The sequence below is a fragment of the Lonchura striata genome, chromosome 5 (assembly GCF_046129695.1).
Source record: "Lonchura striata isolate bLonStr1 chromosome 5, bLonStr1.mat, whole genome shotgun sequence".
NCBI lineage: Eukaryota > Metazoa > Chordata > Aves > Passeriformes > Estrildidae > Lonchura > Lonchura striata.
The window spans coordinates 9,943,327-9,963,397 of NC_134607.1; the positions used below are offsets into that span (position 1 = coordinate 9,943,327).

At 39.7% G+C, this 20,071-nt stretch overlaps 1 protein-coding gene across 2 annotated transcripts in view; it reads left to right on the forward strand.

The window, feature by feature from the left end:
- The window catches only part of RERG (RAS like estrogen regulated growth inhibitor), a 96,257-nt gene extending 77,095 nt beyond the window's left edge, over positions 1-19,162 (forward strand). For both annotated transcript variants that reach the window (XM_077783266.1, XM_021535173.2), the window contains exons 3-5: positions 813-869; positions 14,738-14,811; positions 15,414-19,162. In XM_077783266.1, the coding sequence (XP_077639392.1) occupies positions 813-869; positions 14,738-14,811; positions 15,414-15,821 (539 nt within the window). In that variant the 3' untranslated portion in view covers positions 15,822-19,162. The remainder of the gene's footprint in view (positions 1-812; positions 870-14,737; positions 14,812-15,413) is intronic.
- The last annotated feature ends 909 nt before the right edge of the window (positions 19,163-20,071 follow it).

The following is a 20,071-nucleotide window of genomic DNA, read 5'->3' on the forward strand; positions in this document are numbered from 1 at the left end:
AGCTTGTGCAGTGATATCTCTGGCTCCTTTTGCAGAAAGGATTTTGGATGATTTGCAGTGATAAATTATTCATTTACATCACTAGAAATTCAAAGCAGTGCTTGGTTTTAAATTCAAGAATAATCAAAGTCTATATAAGTTGTTTTAATGGGTTTGGGGCAATAGAAAAACTTAAATACAAGAATATAAGTAACAAGAGCTTATCCTATAAGCTGAAATTAAAAGCTACCTGTCCAGTGCTCCAAAATCTAAACTTTTTTTTCTATTTCTGCAAATTGATTAATAGCATGTGTTGACCATTGGTTTGAAATATTTAATGTGTTTTTTTCAAGTAGGCAAAATGTGGAAATTAAACTGTTACAAGGAAGGCATGCCAAAACAGAGAAGGAAGCTATTTAGCCTATTATTTCTGCCTTACAAGGATTAGAATCCAAAGGAAATTTTTCAAGAGTAAAATTATCTTGATCCACCCTTTATTTTGAAATGTCAAAGCTGGTTCCAAAACCACCAACACTTTAGGTATCCTATAATCACTTTCCACTGGTTATAGGATACCTAAAGCATCCAAAGTAGTGGCTTTTGTTTGTTTGATTTTGTTTGGTTTGTTCTGTTGCCCCCATCCAAAAGTGTGAAGTGGCCCACAGACAGACACAAGTTCTAGAGTGCCCCAATAAGCAACCCTGACTCCTGCTCACAGTTCAGGGGAGCTGCTACCTGTCCACTCACACAGAAAACTTTGCTGGGAAAGCTTTAAAACAATCTGTTGAGTTGGTGTCTTGTCCTTCTGACCCGAAATCTCTTTGTCCCCCCAGCTCTCGTGGTGCGCTTCCTGACCAAGCGGTTCATCTGGGAGTACGACCCAACGCTGGGTAGGTGGCTGTGTCCTGGAAGCATGGTGTGGCATGGCGTGGCTGAAGCAGGGGAAATCACAGAGCTAAAGTTCCAGTCAGCATCTAAATTTGTTGCAAAAAAAAAGCTTCTCTATGGTCATTTTAAGCTGGAACAAATTGTTACCTAAGATGACAGAATAGAGAAGCAGCAGCACCAAAGGCTGAGTTGGTGTAAGGCACATTTCTGCCCACTCATAAATCCAGGGGAATTCTGCCATTGAAGTAAATTGCTTCAGTATTAAACTCTTCAAATAATTTCATGTGAGATCAGTCTTCTCCTTTTGAATAATCCCAATGTCTTCTGCTTGAGAATAAGATGGACTGGGATACAGACCTGTATTCTGGGATAGAGATCTTAAAAATCTGTGGCCAAAAACCAGTTTTTACAGTCAGCCTATCTAGACTTAAGTAATTTTTTGGTCCTCATTTTCAAACATATATTGTCTCTTATTTTTTGAGTGACCAGATAGGGTCATCAATCCTCTGAAGGGCATGTCCCTTCCACTGCTCCCACTTAGCTTTTTTGGGTCTGGCATTTTCAAGAAGCTGTCTCAGATAGCTCAAAAAACCTGTTGAGCAATTACTCTGAATTAGAGACATCGCTTAAAATTTGTGCCAAGGTTAATTTTCTTAGTATTTCTTAAGTTAGTATATATTTAAATGATCTGCAAATCCAGGCCAAGAAGTCCTAGACAAGACATTCACTTCTTAGATGCTTTCAATACCTCTGGACTAAGTAATTCACGTGTAAAGTAAAGGGCTGGAAAATTCTCATTTCTCCAACAATATGTTCCTTTCTCCTTCCTAACATTTCTTTGCAGGCTCCAACCCAGATCATACGGTTAAATATCAATGTCTTTATTAATGTTCTTTCCTTAAAAGGTTTCATTAAGGAAATAGAAAATGCCATAAAATTGCACAGCAGAAATGAAGTTTAATATATTCCATTACAGAACCCAGGCAGCCCTTAGTAAAAAGCAAGTATCCAGGATTTTTGTTTGGCAAAATGGAGAGATAACAGATATCAAAACTCCCATCTTGGGAAAATAAATCTCAGCACAACTGAACTCAAATACATTCTTTTATCTGCTACTATCAATGTAGTCTTCAGTGAATTATGTGTCACCTGTCTTGTGCTGCACAGTGGAATGTTCAATAGAATGTTCCTTTGATATTGTTAGTGTTAGTATTTCACATTTCTATTACTAGTACATCATTCTCAGAACTTGACAAGAATTGTATAAAGCCTTCTCTATCAGTGTGGTCCAAGTTCATCAATTTCTTAAGGGCCATTGCATACAAAAGCATCCCTTTTGCCTTGTTTAAGCACACAAATGAACTTATTAGCCAGCTACAAGGTTTATTATTTTTTGCCCCATTATGAGGGCCCCATGCCCTTTGTGCTGTACAAGGCTTGACATTTGTTTCTGTTTTACAAATGAATAAAATTGCAAATTACCTTGCTCCTCAGGAATCTAATTGTCTTCTCTTTGCAGCACGGAAAGCTTTCATGCAGGCAGCAGTCTTATCTCAATAAACTAAAAAATTAAATCTCTTCTGATTTACTGAATTTTACATCCTCATTCGGTGTAGAGAATAATAGTTTAAATTATGTATTATAGTCATTGTGATGCTCAGCTCTCTAGGTTGCTCCAAGGAAAAGGGTTGAGAAATTCAAAAACTAATAAACTCTTGACAAGGAGTTATTTCTTAATCACAGTAATCTCTGGTGGAAGCTGCTCACCAATAGATTGTTTTGTTAAGTATTATTTTGTCGAACTGCAGATCACAATGGGATTCAAAAAGGTTCTGAAGTGTTAGAGATGACAAATTATCTTGAAATTGCAACTGCTATTTAGCCCTTCAGAGATCAATGAGAAAGAAACTGCACCTTGAAAAACTTTGAGAACCAGTGCCTGAAAAAATGCATTTCTGTTTTTTAGCATTGTCATCCTGCAGCAATTTGGTGTCCACTTACTTGTAAACATCTGAATTCACTGAGAAGTTTCAGCAGAATAGATTCATTTCTTCTCAGCAGCCATGGGCTGTGGAAAGAGGGATATCGATATGCTCAATCAGTATAAAAATTAAAGTTGTGTCAGTGAGGATAATTTCCTCCACCAGGGAGAAATAAGCAGCTTTGTCAAGCTATTCTAAAAGGACAGCAGTAAAACAGATGCAAATCATCCAGCTACTAAGAAATGGGAGGTTTTGCCAAAAATCACTGGGGCTGAGACAAAAACATCAAATTTATAGTTTATTTCGTATGTCAAGTGTTCAACCACCCATTAGCCCTCTGATGCAAGCAATCCCCAGATAATTCCTATTTTTAGGAAATCTTTCACCAAGCTATTCAAGGCCTGATGGAAATTCAACATTAACCCAAACTAAGCATCATATTTTAAAAACCCAACTTTTAACTGGAAGGGGAAAAAACACCTTATAAATATTCCTTACTACTCTAACCTGAATAAAATGAAAGGTCATATTTTCAGCAGCACCTGGATAGGATGCTGGTCCACCAGGAGCCAAATTGCCAACCACAAAATAACATTTTCTGGCTGGAGGAGCATCACTGAACCTTGCAAGCTTTGGAAAACGAAGCTGCTGCTGAAGTCAGGGCTCTGCAGCTCTGCCACTTTGGTGCAGATGTTGGATCTGTGCAAACACTGGCAGGACAGCTGCATCTTCACAAAAGTACATCTCTCTGCTTTTTATTTAACTGTTTTCAGCCAAAGGGCAACAACCACAGCAAAGGTCATTTTCTGGGGAGTGTTAACCATCAGCCTTGACTTGTCCAATATTTCTGTTTAACTGGCAACTCATTGTAACTATCTTGGCATGAGGTTTTTGTTTGCTTTTCCAAAAGGTGCTAAATTCCTCAAGGTAAATTCCTACCTGGCATTATTAATGTGAATGGGTTTCCACATCCATCTTCATTTACAGTAAATTGCAGCTATCTCACATTTTCAACAGAATGAGATGAAAGAACTCTGTGTAGAAATGGGTTAGAATAGTACATTTTAAAAAATACATACATGCAGTTGTTTTCTAAAATATTAAATACATGAAGGATTCAGCATTAAACTAGTCGTTAGCTGGTTAAATATGCACTGAGAAAGGGGGTTGGGTTCCCACATGGATTTCACCAAAATTCATTAAAGTTTACATGTTTTTAAGTAGAACAAAACTTGAAAAACATATAAGCAAGCTCAGAGTGATGTTGGAAGGCCTCAAAATGCTTGGCCTGGGTAGGGCAGCAGTGAAGTCACACTCTTGTCATGAATGTAGGACTGTCATGGACCTCAGTGACCCCAGGGTTTGACCCCATAATTTTCATGGATTTCAGCAGGGAATAGCTGCTCTCCCCAGCCCCAGTAAATTGCAATAACAATTTTTGAGTCTGCATCTCAGCAATTCCCCCCAGGAGCTACTGGCAGTGCCCAGAATGTATGGTGCTTTCACCTGAGCTCAAAGAGGGAGACATATTGTGGTTCACTTTGATATTTAATTTATTTTAGAATTGGAGATGCTGAATCAGAGTAATCAAGGAAACTGCGAAATCTATTTTTTTCCTGGGAGGCAAAAAAAGGAGGAGAAAGCCCAAAGAGCTATCACAGCAGTAGACAGATAGAGAGTCTGCAGAGAACTTCATGGGTTGCAGCAAATTTCTGCCTCTATAAGCCATGACATGCAGGGAGAATCTCCTGGATCAAATGATGAAGGAAGAAAATTCATCATTGCTATGGCTGACCGCTTTTAAAAATAACTTTGCAGAATTTCTCTGAGAACACATTTGTTGTTCCACCAAAACTTGAACAAGTTGCTTTACTAGAAACAGAGCTGGGGTATCCAAGACTTGGGGAAACAAAAAAACAAAAAAAAAAAAAACAAAAAAAAAAAAACAGAAAAAAACAAACAAACAAAAAAAAAAAAACAAAACTCCCCCAACAAAAACAAAAAAAAAAAGGGGGGGGAAGGGGCGGGGGGGGGAGAGTATTATGACTTATGTTTTGTCATTTGTTTTGAATTAGCATTTTTACATATAGTTGGGAGAATCAGGGGGTTCCTGAGGCTCAAGGACTGAAATATGAGTTTTTGCTATATAGGAAAAAGCCCCAAACAAATAAAACCCCAGGTAAATGCAGGAGACAGGCTGCTCAGTTCTTTTCTTGTTTCTGTAACTGATTTGCTGTCTGCAGTCTCTCTGTCTCTGTGTCTCACCTACAAAATCCTTCATCTTACAGAAGGATTCTAAGTCCTTAGAGTACCTGATACATTTAAGACACTCATCAAAGGCACACAGAAACACCAACCAAAGCCTGGATTTGCAACAAAAATCTACTTATATCAGAAAACAAGGAGATGATATTTTTGTTGACCTTTCTAAAAATGTCTTGGCTTTCTCACACTATCCCTAGATGTTTTTCTCCAGCTACTCACACATTTCATACAACTTTGTCAATCCTCTGAAAAGAAAACTCTCTCTTAGCAGATGAACAATAGAACAAGACATAATAGACTGTGTATGAAGGCAAAGAAAGACAGAAAACAAAGGATTTTATTTCATTTGAAAGGGATAGAGAGAAGACTTCACTACTTTAAAGTAGAGGTAACTTTAAGAAATAGGGGTTTAAAGAAAAATTATAACTATAACTTTACCAGGACTACTAGATTAATAGTGACATTTTGGAAGAGTATTTCTTCTGACTGTATTACAATTTCTTTACAAGTTTTTGTTCACTCTTTTTTCCTCCCCTGGCAGAATAAAAAACTTGAACAGTGTTTCTATAAAGTCCTATCTAATGCAACACACAGCCCATAAGAGACCCTCAAACATGGGTAAGATGTGTAGGTATAAGGAAAGCAAGAAAGACAGGAGACAAAGTAGTAAAAATTGCTTGAAGGAAGGAGACAGAAACCTCTCTTAGAGCCCTGAATTCTCCCACAGCAGAAAACTAAATCTACTGCAGATGAGCTTAAGGCTTGCAAATGACACCACTGTGGCACAAACAGCAGAAACAACTTTGTGAAGGTATTTACACTGGCAAGGAGGCTTTTCCCACTGGAAAACTTCTTGCAAGGAAGATTAATTTTACATTAGAAGGGCAGTTTCGCTTACATCTGTAGCTGGGGGGTCTATTAGCAAAGCAGCATCATTCAGGAATCACAAGGAAAGAGTGGAGGTCCCATACATGATATAAATAATATGGAAAAACTAGTAAATAATGCTGGCCTGAGTTTGCTTTCTGCACTGGATAAATACATAATACATAGGTCTGTATGAACACCATACATACAGAGCAAACATAAACAACAGAGCAAAGTAGGAATAAATCAGGAATATATCCAAACTGGCTTTCATCAAAAGGGTTGAGAACCAGAAACAGCTTAGCTGTGGGAATCAAGACCTCACTAAAGAGTAAAAGTATATTTATTTAGTATAATCTATTCTGTGTCTATTATTATTTTAAAATAAATGTAAATTATATATTTAATACAAATATACATAACAATATTTATTATCATTATTTCTAATATATTATTTAGTGTAATTTATTATTTATTATAATATATCCTAGTAAGAGAAGATAAAAGAACTATCTTGTTGGGACAATTTTGTGCCACTGAAGCCATGATAAAGAGTTCAGGTCCAAATACAGCTCTCCAGAATTGCCTTTGCTGTCTGGTTTATTCAGCTAACACATTGTCTGGACAGCTGGAATATCATGTGAATACAAACTCCTGATCCCTGGGATTGCCATCCCTGCTGCAGATCCCAAATTAAAGAAACATTTTCTTTGTGCATTGTGGGTTTTCTTCATTTTCTCGACTGGTGGCTTAGTCAGCAAGTTTGCCTTAACACTCCTGAAGGTTATATTGCCTGTCTCTAGCACAAAAACCCTGCAGCAGCACAGCTGAGGCAGAGACTGCCCAAACAGCAAACAGAGCTTTTAACAGAGCAGCCCACAGTAAAAGAGGCATTTATAAATCATTAACTGATGGCCCCTCCAGCCCTTGGATGTAAAAGCTGGCAGCCCTGGAAGGAAGGCAGCCTCCCCACCAGTCTCTCCTCTTCCAATGCAGTCTACAAGCAGCTCATGATTGGAAAATAACCATTTTCTGCAGTGAGCAGAAGAGCAGAGAGTTCTGCCACCATCTTGCAGAACTTTGCTTTCTGCATATTTCTTCTGAACAGCCGTGCTGACAGCTCCAGCTTGTCCAAGCACAGGCTGGGAATAACACACGTGGTCCTTAGTGGGGTGTAATGGTGAGCAACAATTTGGGGCTGGGAGGAATGGCTGCCAGCCTGTGCCTCAGGGACTGCCATGACAAATGTGTAGGCACTTCATAAATCACTGGGAAACAGCCTTGTTCTCAAGCCAGACTCCAGCTATTCGTATCCTGGATTTTTATTGACAGAATTACTCATTCCTTCTGCCTCGGTGCTTAAGGGATTCAGTCCTCAGCAGTCTAGGTTGTGCCTTCTTAGGCATCTTCCTGTGATCATATTTTTCCTACATCAAAACAGCAGAAACATTATTTAACTTCATATATATTTAATATGTTGCATCATTTTTACTGTGCACTTCAGCAGGAGGAATTTATACTGAGTGTATTATAGCAATGAGCCATGAAAGTATTCCCAGTTTCTCTGAGGTGTTTCTAAGGAAATGGACTCATATGGCCTAAAGCACCTTAAAAAACCAACTCTGGCTTCTAAAATCCTCAACAAAGTCTCGAAATGATGAAATTGTAATTGAGAGCAGCAAGAGAAGATAGTTGCAATAACACAGGAAGCAGTTATCTGAAAATGTGGTTTGATTTCTTTCACATGAGTCTCAAGATGAATATATTCCTGATGCCAGTAATAAAAATACTGTTTTTTTACAGTAGCTCAACAGACAGCCAAACTCAGGAATGGCAGTAAGTGTTCTTGCTGTAGCTACAGCTGTAAAATATTTCTCCACTACTTTTGTTCCTCATCATATTTTAAGATGTTTCCCAGATCGGCAGAATTTTCCAGTGCTTGCCTCTGCACCCTCAGGAGAGAAGGCTTTTTGTTTTACTTATTATGGGTGTGAGAAAAGTCTCACTGGTTAGTTTTCACTTATATTGTCAGAAGTAAGGTGAAACTCAGCTTCACAGACAAAGACTTCTTGCTGCAATCAGACAAAAAGACAGAGAAAAACATGACTTATTTAGGTTTAAATTTATCAGGGACATATTTCCTACCAAGAACTAACATTTCTTCCAAGCATTGGCAAGAAAACTAAATTAAAACAAAAAAACCAACAGACCAAAACAGCCAAGAACTGTTTAAAACTTTGAGCTTACTCCCTACTTTTTAGCACTGTTTTGGCTTTATTGGTTTGGTTTTAGCATGCCTTGATAAATTCAGTTCCAGGTACCTGCCCACATTTTCTTTGTCTATCCCAGTAAAAGTTGAATGAGGACAGAACTGGTAGGAAATGAAAAGCAACACCACTTCACTTCTCAAAAGAAACCCATTCTTCATATGCAGCACAAAAATCACATTTACATGCAGCAGAAGGTAACAAACAAAAACATTTTTTCATTTTTCTAGCCTACAATTTCTGTTTGGAGGCCAAAATATTATTTATTGACAATATCAACACATCAAGAAAAAAAAATTGTTTTCTCTAGACTAGGTATATATTACACATGTGTTCTACCTAAAAAGAGGAAATTCTAGGGATGCAACAGATCCTCTCATATCAATAAGAGAACTTTATAGTGTATTAGGGCTATGTACACACTAACCATCTACTACCTTCCCGCTTTATTAAAAATAGGAAAACATGATAAAAACCAAACTGCTCACTAAGCAGCAACCTAACCAAGCATCATTCCTCCTGGATTTGTTACCATATTTCACACTACAGTAGCTGTTTATTTGCATGTGTCCTTGAGCTCCACGGAGCATCCTTTTCCCCCATGAGTCCCCACAGCACCTGAAGCTTCTGCTCGGGTCATCTACAAATATTCTCTGCCCATTTCCATGGACCATGGACAGCCCCAAATCCTGCCTGTGCCTCCTTAGGTAATGGATTTTTTGCTGAGGTGGTGTGAGATGAAGTTTCTTGTTCTGACTATTACCTATATTATACTTTCACAAGCTGTGAGTTCTCCAGCACTCACAAACTAAAAATGGAGACATAGTTCTCTTTCTACAAGGCTTTTTAAGGATGAACTATTTAATTGAGAAATAAAAACTAAATTATTTTTATTTTTAATTTAATACCTAAATACTCATGGCCCACCATGCAGAGTTTTTAACTAATTATATAATATTACCTAAACCTGTGAAGAAGAAGGTGAAAAAGAAGGATTAGACTCTGCCCTAAAACTTCTATTTTGCTTTATATATATTACTATATTCTAAAACTTGTAAGTTTTCTACCATGTGATGTTACACACTTCTCTTTAAACTACACACCCACAATCCTAGTTCTATCATTCCATTTTGGAAGGTTTTTAAACAGCCTCCGGTCAAATGAAGTGTTCCCTTGGGGGCCAATATCTGTCAGCACAGAAAGTCCAAAATTCTCAGCAACCAGGGTTCTAACAGTTAGGGATGTCAAAAGGGTTGCTGTGCCTAACCCAGTCCAGATTTACATAGAGCAGAAACCTCTGAGAGCTTCACCTTGCACTGAAAAAGGCACTGAAAACAGCTCAGAGAGCAGAGGTGCCCTCAGTGCCTCCCATGTGGCTCCTTTTGTGCCCAATTTTGACCTGACCAGCTTGGGAACACCTGCAGCACTGCAGTCACAACTCTGATTTTTGCAAAAGTAGCCTCGGAGAGGGCAGCCAAAAATGAAAAGAAACCTGTTTGCACCCACCACCTGAATTCCAGAAGCAGCATCCACTGCACGTGAAGCAGGCTGGAAACTCCAGACCTGGGTTAAATACCTCTACCAACAAGTATCTTCTTTCATCCATGTTTTGGTTGAAATTTGTAGCTTGACACGAGGGTTTGTGTAGCTTGACAAATGCAGATTAAGAGCACACAACACCTGTAGGGGGTGTACAACCTCCTGGAACTTTTCCGTCCCTATTTCCTGACTCCTGGGGCTACACGTGCACAGCACAACATTGAAGAGTCCAAGTCCAGTTATCAGAGTCACAAGGTTTCCTTTCAAAAACATTATTTTTACTAGTTTTTCCTCCTTTTACACATGACAAAAATGATGCAATGACCATTCATGACATCTTGTTTGATGGTGTTATTAATAAATAACCCAACTTTTCTCATTTGGGGGTCTGTGGTATTAATGAATAGAGAGACACATGAGGTTATGCTGCATTAGCATTAGAAATATGTGCTGAATACACAAGGTACTGTGTTATATTGTGGTACTGTGCTTACTGTAAAACCACTGGTGGTGGCAAAATACAAACCCTCCTGTAAGTAAACAACAGAGGGAACACAGCCAGAGGCCAGCAAGAAAAATAAATTCCACTGAGCTTTGAGAAAAGCTGGGGTTGATGAAGAAAGAAGGCAGGAGAGAATTTCTGAGTCAGGAGGATGCACTCAGCCTTACAGGGGATTTCTAAAATGTGAAAAGTTCCTGAAGCAGAAGAGAAATGCAGAGGGGGACAGACCTCACCAGGGCTGGGTTAAGGAAGGGGTGGGAAAACAACACCAGGGTAATAATTTTTTTCCCCCCAATGGGCTGTCAAAGTCACCATTCTCAAATGTGACAGATAGGTGCACCTGATGGGTGCCAAAAATTGCAGCAGTCTAAATGAGTAGTGAGGTACCAACAAAACCACCCCAAACAATAAACAAGGACATTTATTCTGTTAACAGAACTAATTATGGGGAGTTTTAGTCTTTTAGACATTGCCATCCAACAGGACTTCAACCACAATTTTAAAGTTTATGTCTATTAGCCGAGGTGTTTGACCTGAAAACTCTCCTGCAATCACTACACAAGAAGTCTTTCTCCAGATCTCTTGCATTTCTCAGATCCACCTGGCTGAAAACCACCATTAGACCAAAGTTTCTTAAAGCATTTTTATACATCCTTGTTTGAGTAACCTTTCTTGACCAAAAAAAAATTCAACTAAAATTCTGTATGGAAATAGAGGTTATGTCCCTCTGTACATAAAAGCAAACAACAGACCAGGCTGGCTTAAGTTTGCCTGTAAAATATTATTGCTCCATCTCAGCTAATTTACCTACTCCTAAAACCAAGAAACACCTCCATGCAAGTATTATCTTCTAGAGCTGTGACATATTCCAATAAACAAGTACTGAAAATAGCTTTTTGCATCACTAAAACTTTTTACGTCACTGCAAATATAACTCAAATTGTAGAAATTAATGTCCAGATAATTCTCTACAAACTACAATATTCTGGAACAAATATACTCATAAAAACAGGATAGTCCTAGACAAAAGAAAGGTCTGAGAGATGCTGAGCCAAGTCTCATAGGCCAAAACTCTGGTAAAAATAGTATAGTAAGTATAGTGCCAGAATGTGATGTGATCAAGCTGTGACAGTCTGTGGATTCAAAGTTTTCCCTACAAAAGTAGGGGTTTTTCCTGTATTTTTTAAATCATACTGCTCAGAAGAATAAAGATATTTGTAATATGCTTATCAGCACCAAGAGCCCCCAGGGAAGTTTTTTTTTTCCCCTGCAAAATAATTTTTTCCACAATTATTCAGCAGCCACGGTCATTTGATTAATTAATTAATTAATTATTGTGCTTCAAATGTTTCTCAGGCCTTTTGACAGCTCTAAATATATTTGAAACAAACCTGAATTTTTCAAACAATGGAACCATGAGAACTAAGAGTACTTTGCACAGCAGGAGTGCTGGGGGATTTCAGCTTTTTGACCAGGAGCCATTCTGAAATCTGGCATCAGCCTTTAAAGCCACACTCATGACACATTTGAGCCTCTTACTGGGAATATGACTGGAAGCACAGCACACCCCCAAGCAAGAACAGGTCAGATTTGCTTATTTATATTGAAGGAGAGCAAATAAATCAATCTATTTCCACAGCACTACCAGATTCAGGCAGACCCAGTCTGCACAGCAGCTCCCTAACTGCTTTGATACTGAGCTTGCTGTGAGAAAAGCACAGCTCTGTGGTGTCTGTTCCATCTCTGAGGGCTTAGCCACATAGCTACAGGCAGAATATATAGGAAACACCTGGTGCAAATCACAATCTGAAGTGAAGAAAGTTGCCTAAAACCACCTTGGGAGCTGCTGGTAGAGTGTTACACCTTGTTTTTTCTACTAAACCATCACAATGCAAACATAAGACTTTTACAGCCTGGATTCATCTTACCAGTTTTGGGCTTCCAAGTAATTTTGAGGTGCAGTTTATTCCAGGAGAGAGCTCAGACAAGCTATATCCACCAGCACCTGATTTATTTCATCAACTCTAATAGGAGTCAAGGGTGCTCAGCTGAGACACGGACACCTGTGTTGTCAATGACTGGTTTCAGTCAGAGGTCCAGCAGTTCTCTCAAGCCCTGTAATTACTCTCTGGCTGCATGTCTCAAAAACAAACAAACAAACAAAAAAAAAAAGGCAGTGCCAAAAAGAAAATGATACTAATAAATCCCAAAAACATTGTTTTTGTGATGCAACATGGGATCAGTGTGAGCAGACTGGAAGTCACATCTTCAGGGCTCATAATTTACAAGACAACCAGATTCTTCAGATTTTTCTCTTCCCTTGAAGGAGAAGCCATGTCTGTGATTACATCAAAAATGCTTTAAAAGTCCAGCTGTTTTACACTCCTCATTAAAATTCACCCAGCTACCACACATTCCAAAGCACAGGAGCAGACACACATTTAGTAAGATTTATTTACACAGATCTGACCTAAATCGGTGCTACTCATCCAAGATCAAATTCCTTTCCAACATGAGCATCCAAAGCAAGTTAAACTTGCAACATAAAGTGCTGCCAGAGTCCTATTTTGAGAAATCAAGCATCATTTAAGACTCATGCTGCAAAAGTCTGTTCCTTGAGATTTATTCTCCCATTTCATAGGGAAGATCTTTATGGACTCCCCACTCCTGCCTCCTGAGGACATTTCACAGATATCCTGCAGTCATGGCTGGGTGAGCACTTTCTCAGGTTCTGTGGAAAAATTCTCAGCAGCCACTTGTCAAGCAGGGCCAGATGGTTGAAGGCATATGAGCATGGCAAAGCCTTAGCAAGTAAGGAGCTAAAATCAGACTGCTTACTCAGAGAGCCACCTCTCCTCCACAGCACCCTCCTCCAAGGAAACAGAACAGAAGTTCCTAAACAACCTCGAGCTTGGAGTACTACACAGGGAATCCCAACCTAGCATTGAGCACTGAAATAATTCATTGAAGGTGCAGCTCTAACACCAAACTAGTTTCCTGCTTTTTCTGCATTCCCTGAGGGAATTGATGCAGCCAGGAGGATGTGTGGAAGGCACAGATAAGACATTCCACCAAGGGACTTTGACATATCTCACTCTGCTGTGCTGGTATAGCCTCAGGATCACAAAGGGAGACTCCAGCTCCTTCAACAGCCTGGAATACCATCCAGAAGGGGTATTTACAGCCTTTAAGAAACCTAATCTTCATGGCCTGAAACCCCACAGCAAGCTTGCTGGCCATCTGCCCCAGTAAATTGGCCATTTGTCCCCATTAGAGACAGCTGGGCTGTTAAAGCAATTAAGTGGCATAGGGAGGGAGTGACATTTTTGGTTTGGGAAGAGGCTGTTTGCAGCACTGACAGCACTGAAACACTCCTGATTGTGAAGAGGTGACATTCTTAAGTGAATAATGAAAACAGGCATTCATGAAACACGAGCTCTTCCAGAAGTTCAAGTTAAAGCAATATGTTTCCTAAAAAGATATTTGTTCCTATTGAAGAGATTTACACCAAATGAAAGAATTGTGTCTCTGACAATGCAAAGCATTCATAGTCACCGGCCAGACTTTTACAGAGTACATATTTGTCTTTTGATACAGGACATCTCTGAGCTAGCAACAGTAATAAATCTGAATGTTAGCACAGATAGTTTTCCACATTTTAGGTCAAATGCTATCAAGTTTAGCTTATCAGCTTATTACGATAAAACAAGCTGCTTTGTCATTAGTTTTCTGATTAGTTGCTTGGTTCCAAAACCTGGGACAGTAAATAGGGTTGTTGGGTTTTATTTTTCCATAGTCTAAATGCTTAATGCCTGCTGGTTATCCTTACAAATCATAAACAGGGAAATCACTCCTTGATCCCTTGCTAGAAGAGGGGAATGTGATGATTTCAGCATGTTTAAAACACACATTCCTAAAATACCTAACTGGTCTGTAATTTTTTCACAGTATAAAGCCTGAGCTTAGTGGTTAGGTTCCTTGATCTGCAGCCATACTGGTTTTGATCAACAAGCCATGCAGTGACAGTCTGTTGAGCTGGATACCTTGAGAGTTGTGATGTTCACTTCCAAAGGTAGCAGCCTTTCCTTGTAGCAAACAGGAAAAATGGGATACAGCTTTGCAGAGCTCTCTGCCACAACAAACTGTCCTTTTCTGGGTGCAGACTGCAGCATCCACCAGGCTTTTGCAGGTCTAATCCATGGGAAAATAAAGGTTGTGCCCTATGGAGAGAGGTAAGTGTTGCTGTTTTAGAAAAAAGGACTTGAGTGTGCTCTAGGATGGCTGGAAGAGCTCCAGCAAAAAAAATAGTCAAACTGCAAGTCACATGTCTGCTCTCATGCTGGGAGATCTGTGAGAAAGATTGTAACACCAAAAAAAAAAAAAAAAAAAAAAAAAAAAAAAATTACATTTTTTTTTAATACGTTTCACAACATGTGTTCTTATTTTAGAGTCGACATACCGTCACCAAGCTACCATTGATGATGAGGTGGTTTCCATGGAGATACTAGACACAGCTGGCCAGGTGTGTGGGTGCATGTGCTGCTGCTACCCAGTGCCTTGGCTGGGGTATGCAGCAGGGGAAGAAATCGTGGTGGTGGCAGCAGTGCAGGGGGTGGCAGCAGTGCCTACTCTGGGGACACTGATTTGCTTCTGGGCAGAACCCCCTCTCTCCCCCCCCATTCTGGATCCACACCCTTCTGTGAGGGATCCTGCTTGGAAGAACAAACAAGTCAAGGAGCTTACTCTGGGGGTGAAATTATTTTGTTGTCACATTTTTTTATTCAAGGCTGGCCCAACAAGTAGGCACAAAGTCATGGTCTCTTTCTACAGTCAAGTGATGAGGCTTGACAACAGCATACAATAATACCCACTAGAGTGAAGAGCAGATTTGTCATTGGCAGGTCTCCCTTTTAAAACACAGCAGGTGCAGGTGCTGCACAGGCCTGGGCAGGCCATGGCTCTGGGTGGAATAGATCTCCTATGCCACATGATCAGAAAGGTGATGTGAGTAAAGTATGAAGTAAAGCAGATGCACACAGCTGTGAAGGACCAGCACCTCTCTGAAGGCCTGCTGTCTTCTTCATAAATCAAATTCCTAAGTCGTTCTTCTGTCTTTTTGAACAGGAGGATGCCATTCAGAAAGAAGGACACGTGCGATGGGGCGAGGGCTTCGTGCTGGTTTACGACATCACGGACAGAGGCAGCTTTGAGGAAATGCTGCCACTTAAGAACTTGTTGGATGAAGTCAAAAAGCCCAAAAATGTCACTCTGATCCTGGTGGGGAACAAAGCAGATTTGGATCACTCCAGGCAAGTCAGCACGGAGGAAGGTGAAAAGCTGGCCACGGAACTTGCGTGTGCTTTTTACGAGTGCTCTGCTTGCACGGGAGAGGGCAACATTATGGAGGCCTTCTATGAGCTCTGCCGGGAGGTGCGGCGCCGCAAGATGGTCCAGGGCAAGACTCGGAGGCGAAGCTCCACCACCCACGTCAAGCAGGCCATTAATAAGATGCTCACCAAAATCAGCAGCTAAAAAAGAGCTGTCCTTAGCCAGAGAAGCAGATCATGCTTAATGAGAAATGGTCAAATCTTTGCCATGAAGAAAAAAAACCCAAAAAGACAAACACCACCACTTTTTTTGAGTAACGTGGAATCGTACTATTTTCCTGTTTTGAAATATATTTAGCCACACTGCTTTTGACTAATGTGGGGAAAAAAACAAAAAAAAAAAACAACAAATGAACTCCAAAGGACTCAAAAATTGTGGAGATTGGCGACCGAGAGAGAATCTTCTGCTTCTAGGTGACTGGCTCCAATCCCCTGCAAGTCAGTAGTGCCTAAACTTCACTTCCAGTCAGGCAGGTGCTCAGTAGCCATTGGAGAGTAAGATTCAGTCCTCAGTCCATCAACAACCATCACAACTGGTGTTCTCCAGGACTGACTATGTGTAGAGGCTGCTGCGTTGTAACAAAGTTCACCTGACATCTTCACCAGCTCTGAGTTGGCTCACTGTATGCTTTCACTCCTTCCTTGTTATTTTTATCAAATCTATGAGTGTTGATGTTCTTAGCAAGGTATGCAAAAAATATAGGAAAGGTCAATTTCCTGGAGCATTTAGCCAGCTAGACACACATTTCAAGAGAGCTAAAGTTCAGCTGCTTTTCCAGCTCCTCTGAAACTGCAGAGTTTTCCATAAATAATCATCTAGTCCAGCAGCATTTCACCATTTCCCCCCAAAGCATTGTACTTGGGGAAATGGGAACCATCTTACTATTGATTTAGCTATGGGTAGATTTTAGATTTTTTTGTTGTTGTTGTTGTTTTTTTGTTGTTGTTGTTGTTTTCTTTTGGATTCCATTAGTTCTTCTTAGTTTATTTTATACTGAAGAACTGAATCCTTGGGAAGGCAAGTATTTAAAGTCTAAATCAGATCTGAATGGCCTCTACTATATCAAAAGACCGTAATTTTCAGCTCTTTAAACTCCCAGATGCTGCTTGGAGCACCCTGGGGCTCAAAGCAGTGCAGGTTTTTTGTGACTTTTGTCTGACACATTGAGGCGGAAATGCATTTTATCAGATTTTAGTGCCTGGGATAAAAGGTGTCCAGTGCTTTCCTTCTCCCTCATCATCTCATTTAAGCCAGCTGCCAAGTTTTGCCTCCTCTCTAGTTGGTTTGTGAACTGCTAGAATATGCAAGAACCAAGACTGGAAGCTTTTCATCCAGATTGTGCTGGTCTCCCACCAGTGATGGAGCATCCCTTTGGGCAGATCAGATTGTCAATGTGTAGAACCACAGCCAAGGGCTGGGATGACAAATTAGCAGTGTTCTCCTTTGAGGAACAGCCCCCTTGGAGCATTTGCTTACAGCTTTATTCTCCACTTTGTATGTGGTTATTTGTGAGGAACTCCAAAAGCCTATCAAAAGCAAATTGCCGCAGATGTAGGAAAGTGAGTAAATCTAACTGGCTAGCAGTTTGTAGAGCTATGGGTAACCATATAGGTGGTGGAACATATTGAAGAAGCAGATCTGTATATCCATGTGAACAGAGAAAAGTTCCAAATTACAACTTCTATTAAAAGTATTCACTTAAAGATGTTTTACCAAAGTAAATTTTTTAAACTTTCACTTTTACTCAACCAGCAAAGAACATCACATTCAGATGTATATTTTATTTGGGCTGTTGTTTGTTTTCTCTGTTTCTATATTCTAGGTCGTAAAAACTCATTTGACTGTCCTGGAATCAATGTCTATAATTTGGTCCTCATGTTCACGTGTGTTGCTGTACATCATCTGGACACATGCAATGGAAGCTCCACTGTGTGCCTCAGGGCAGGGGGTTCTTTCAACAGGCCTCTGTGACACACTTGTTCCCAAACTACTCATCATATCATTAACTTTTTATAAAAGGAAAAAAAAAAAAAAAAAAAACAAGAAAAAAAGGAAAGAAAAATAGAGGTTTTGCCATTTTTAGTATTGTAGAATCAACACAAGTGTAAAAGAGTGAGCTAGTGTCTGTTCACAAACCAGAATTCTTTAGCTGAGGGACTGAACTTGCCAGCAATTTAGTTACATTAGGAGCCAGAGTGAGCATTTGCAAGCTGAAGCACTGAGGTTCTTTTATCTTTCCAGTCAGTGCTGGTGCATGAAGTAAACAAAATCCTTACCTGCAATCCCATGGCAACGTAGTCATGTCTTTACTTTGGTATGCTAAGCAATTGGTTCATTCCTCCTAGAAAACCTCAACAGTTCTTTCATCTGAAAATCCTTTCTTGGGGTTCAGGTTGGAGCTGCAATTAAAATACAAAAAGATTATAAATGAATGACAAGAGAAAACAATTAACCATATTCATAGGAGAAGAGTTGAAAGGAAGGAGAGGCTAAGTTACAGCCCTCATACTTTCCAAAAGATTTCCAGCAAATTGTATCTTCTTTTATAACATCTGTGTGGATAAATTATAAAATCCTGGTGAAAATAAAATGTTCCACTGTGCAAACATCCCTTATTACATAAAAACCCTAGAATAAAAATAGCAACATTCCTTTGCAAAGACTGAATTTGAAAGCTGCCAAGCAAGATAAATACTTGGTCAAAAAGGAGGCTGCCTCCAAAACTAACACAAACTTCTTTAATTAATTGCTCATTAATTTGTTTCCCTCTAAGCCATTTTTGCTGACATGCATTACATAGCATTAAATACAATTTGTTTTACTGCTGCTCACAATGTTGCAACCTATTACTGGGTATGTTATAAATCTGTCATGTTCCCATACTGCACAGATTGAGCCCAAAATTGCCCAAGCATTGAAAAGGCTGAGTGCAGCATGAACCCACATTCTGTAGCCTTTCTGCAGCAGATATCAACAGATTCAATTCTAGTTCTCCTGCTGCTGTTTAAGTGTGTGTATGTGACACTAACATTGAATTTCTCTCCTCTGCCCATTGCCATTTTTGTGGAGAGAGGATGGGAAAGACGATAAAAATGGGGAGGAAAGGTGAAAGGGATACTTGTTACCTTCAACAGGTTGATTATCATTTATGAAGTTTTTTAAATACTTATCTTCAATTGATGAAGAGTTAGTCATGCCCATGCTGCAAGACCTGGATCAGGACCCAAAACTTCCCTAGAACTTTGAGAATCTTTATATCTGGGGGTTTGGTGCAACTGCAGATGGAAGTGAGGATCAGCCTCTGGGTTTGCACCTGGATCCAGACAGGTTGTCCCCAACCTGGGGATAGTTGGATCTGGCAGTTTGCTACAAGGCTAGTTGATTTTTATATATATAATGATCTGTATGCATCTTTACATTAAAAATATGAAAGCTTGTACTTGTAGATAATATATTTAAAAAATAAATAAAAAAGAAAAAGGAAATACAGTCTTTTCTGTACTGAACTCTCACATATTGATCTTCCATTAGATGTCTCCAGTGTTCCTTCCAGCTATTAAGGGGCAGTTCCAAAAGCCCAGATTTGTTTCTTACTTAATCTTTATCTAAGAAAAACAAACAGTGAATTTTACCAGAATAAGCACTGTAAAATTTGGATAATTTTACTTGAACTTATTTGGCTGTTAGTCCTGGAATAGAGAAGTCAAACAGTATCTACAGTGCGGCACAGCTCCAAATGTTCTTGCTAACTATTAGAAGGCTGATGAAAAATGTTACAGGGTAATTACCTATCCTCAGTGAAACCCACCAAAAGCTGTCCTGCCAACTAAATAACAAACCTTGATCTCAAGCTTCTGAGGTGAAATCCTGGGATAAGAAGCCTGGGAGATTTATGGTGCTGGTTTGGACAGAGGCAACTTTTCACCTGCTGCCAACTACACCCATGTTCAAAGGATAATGCAGTGTTAAATCTGAAGAGGAGGTACATAATATGTACCTTATGAAAGGTACAATATATGAGTGGTAAATAATCAGAGTGTGGGTATTAAGCTGTAGCAGAGGTAGCTTCAACACTAAGGAGAGGAGCTGTAATCCATTCTTTTCCCCCAAAACCTGTGCCAACCAAGTAACCCAAAGTGTGGTGAACAGGAGCGGGGGGATAAGAATGCCACAACAGGCAGAGCACTACATAAAACTGGGTGCAGAATCTATGCTGGGAGGTGAAACCTCCCAACACCAGTCACTGTCTGCCTCTGGAGCACTGCAAAGCAGCCTTGAGTTCTGTCAAGCCACACTATAACTTGCTCCAGTCAAAATAATTTCTCCTGCAAAGTAGCTGCAGTCAAAAAGGCTTTGCATGAACAGTCTTGGGGTTCCTTTTATCTTTTTCTTTA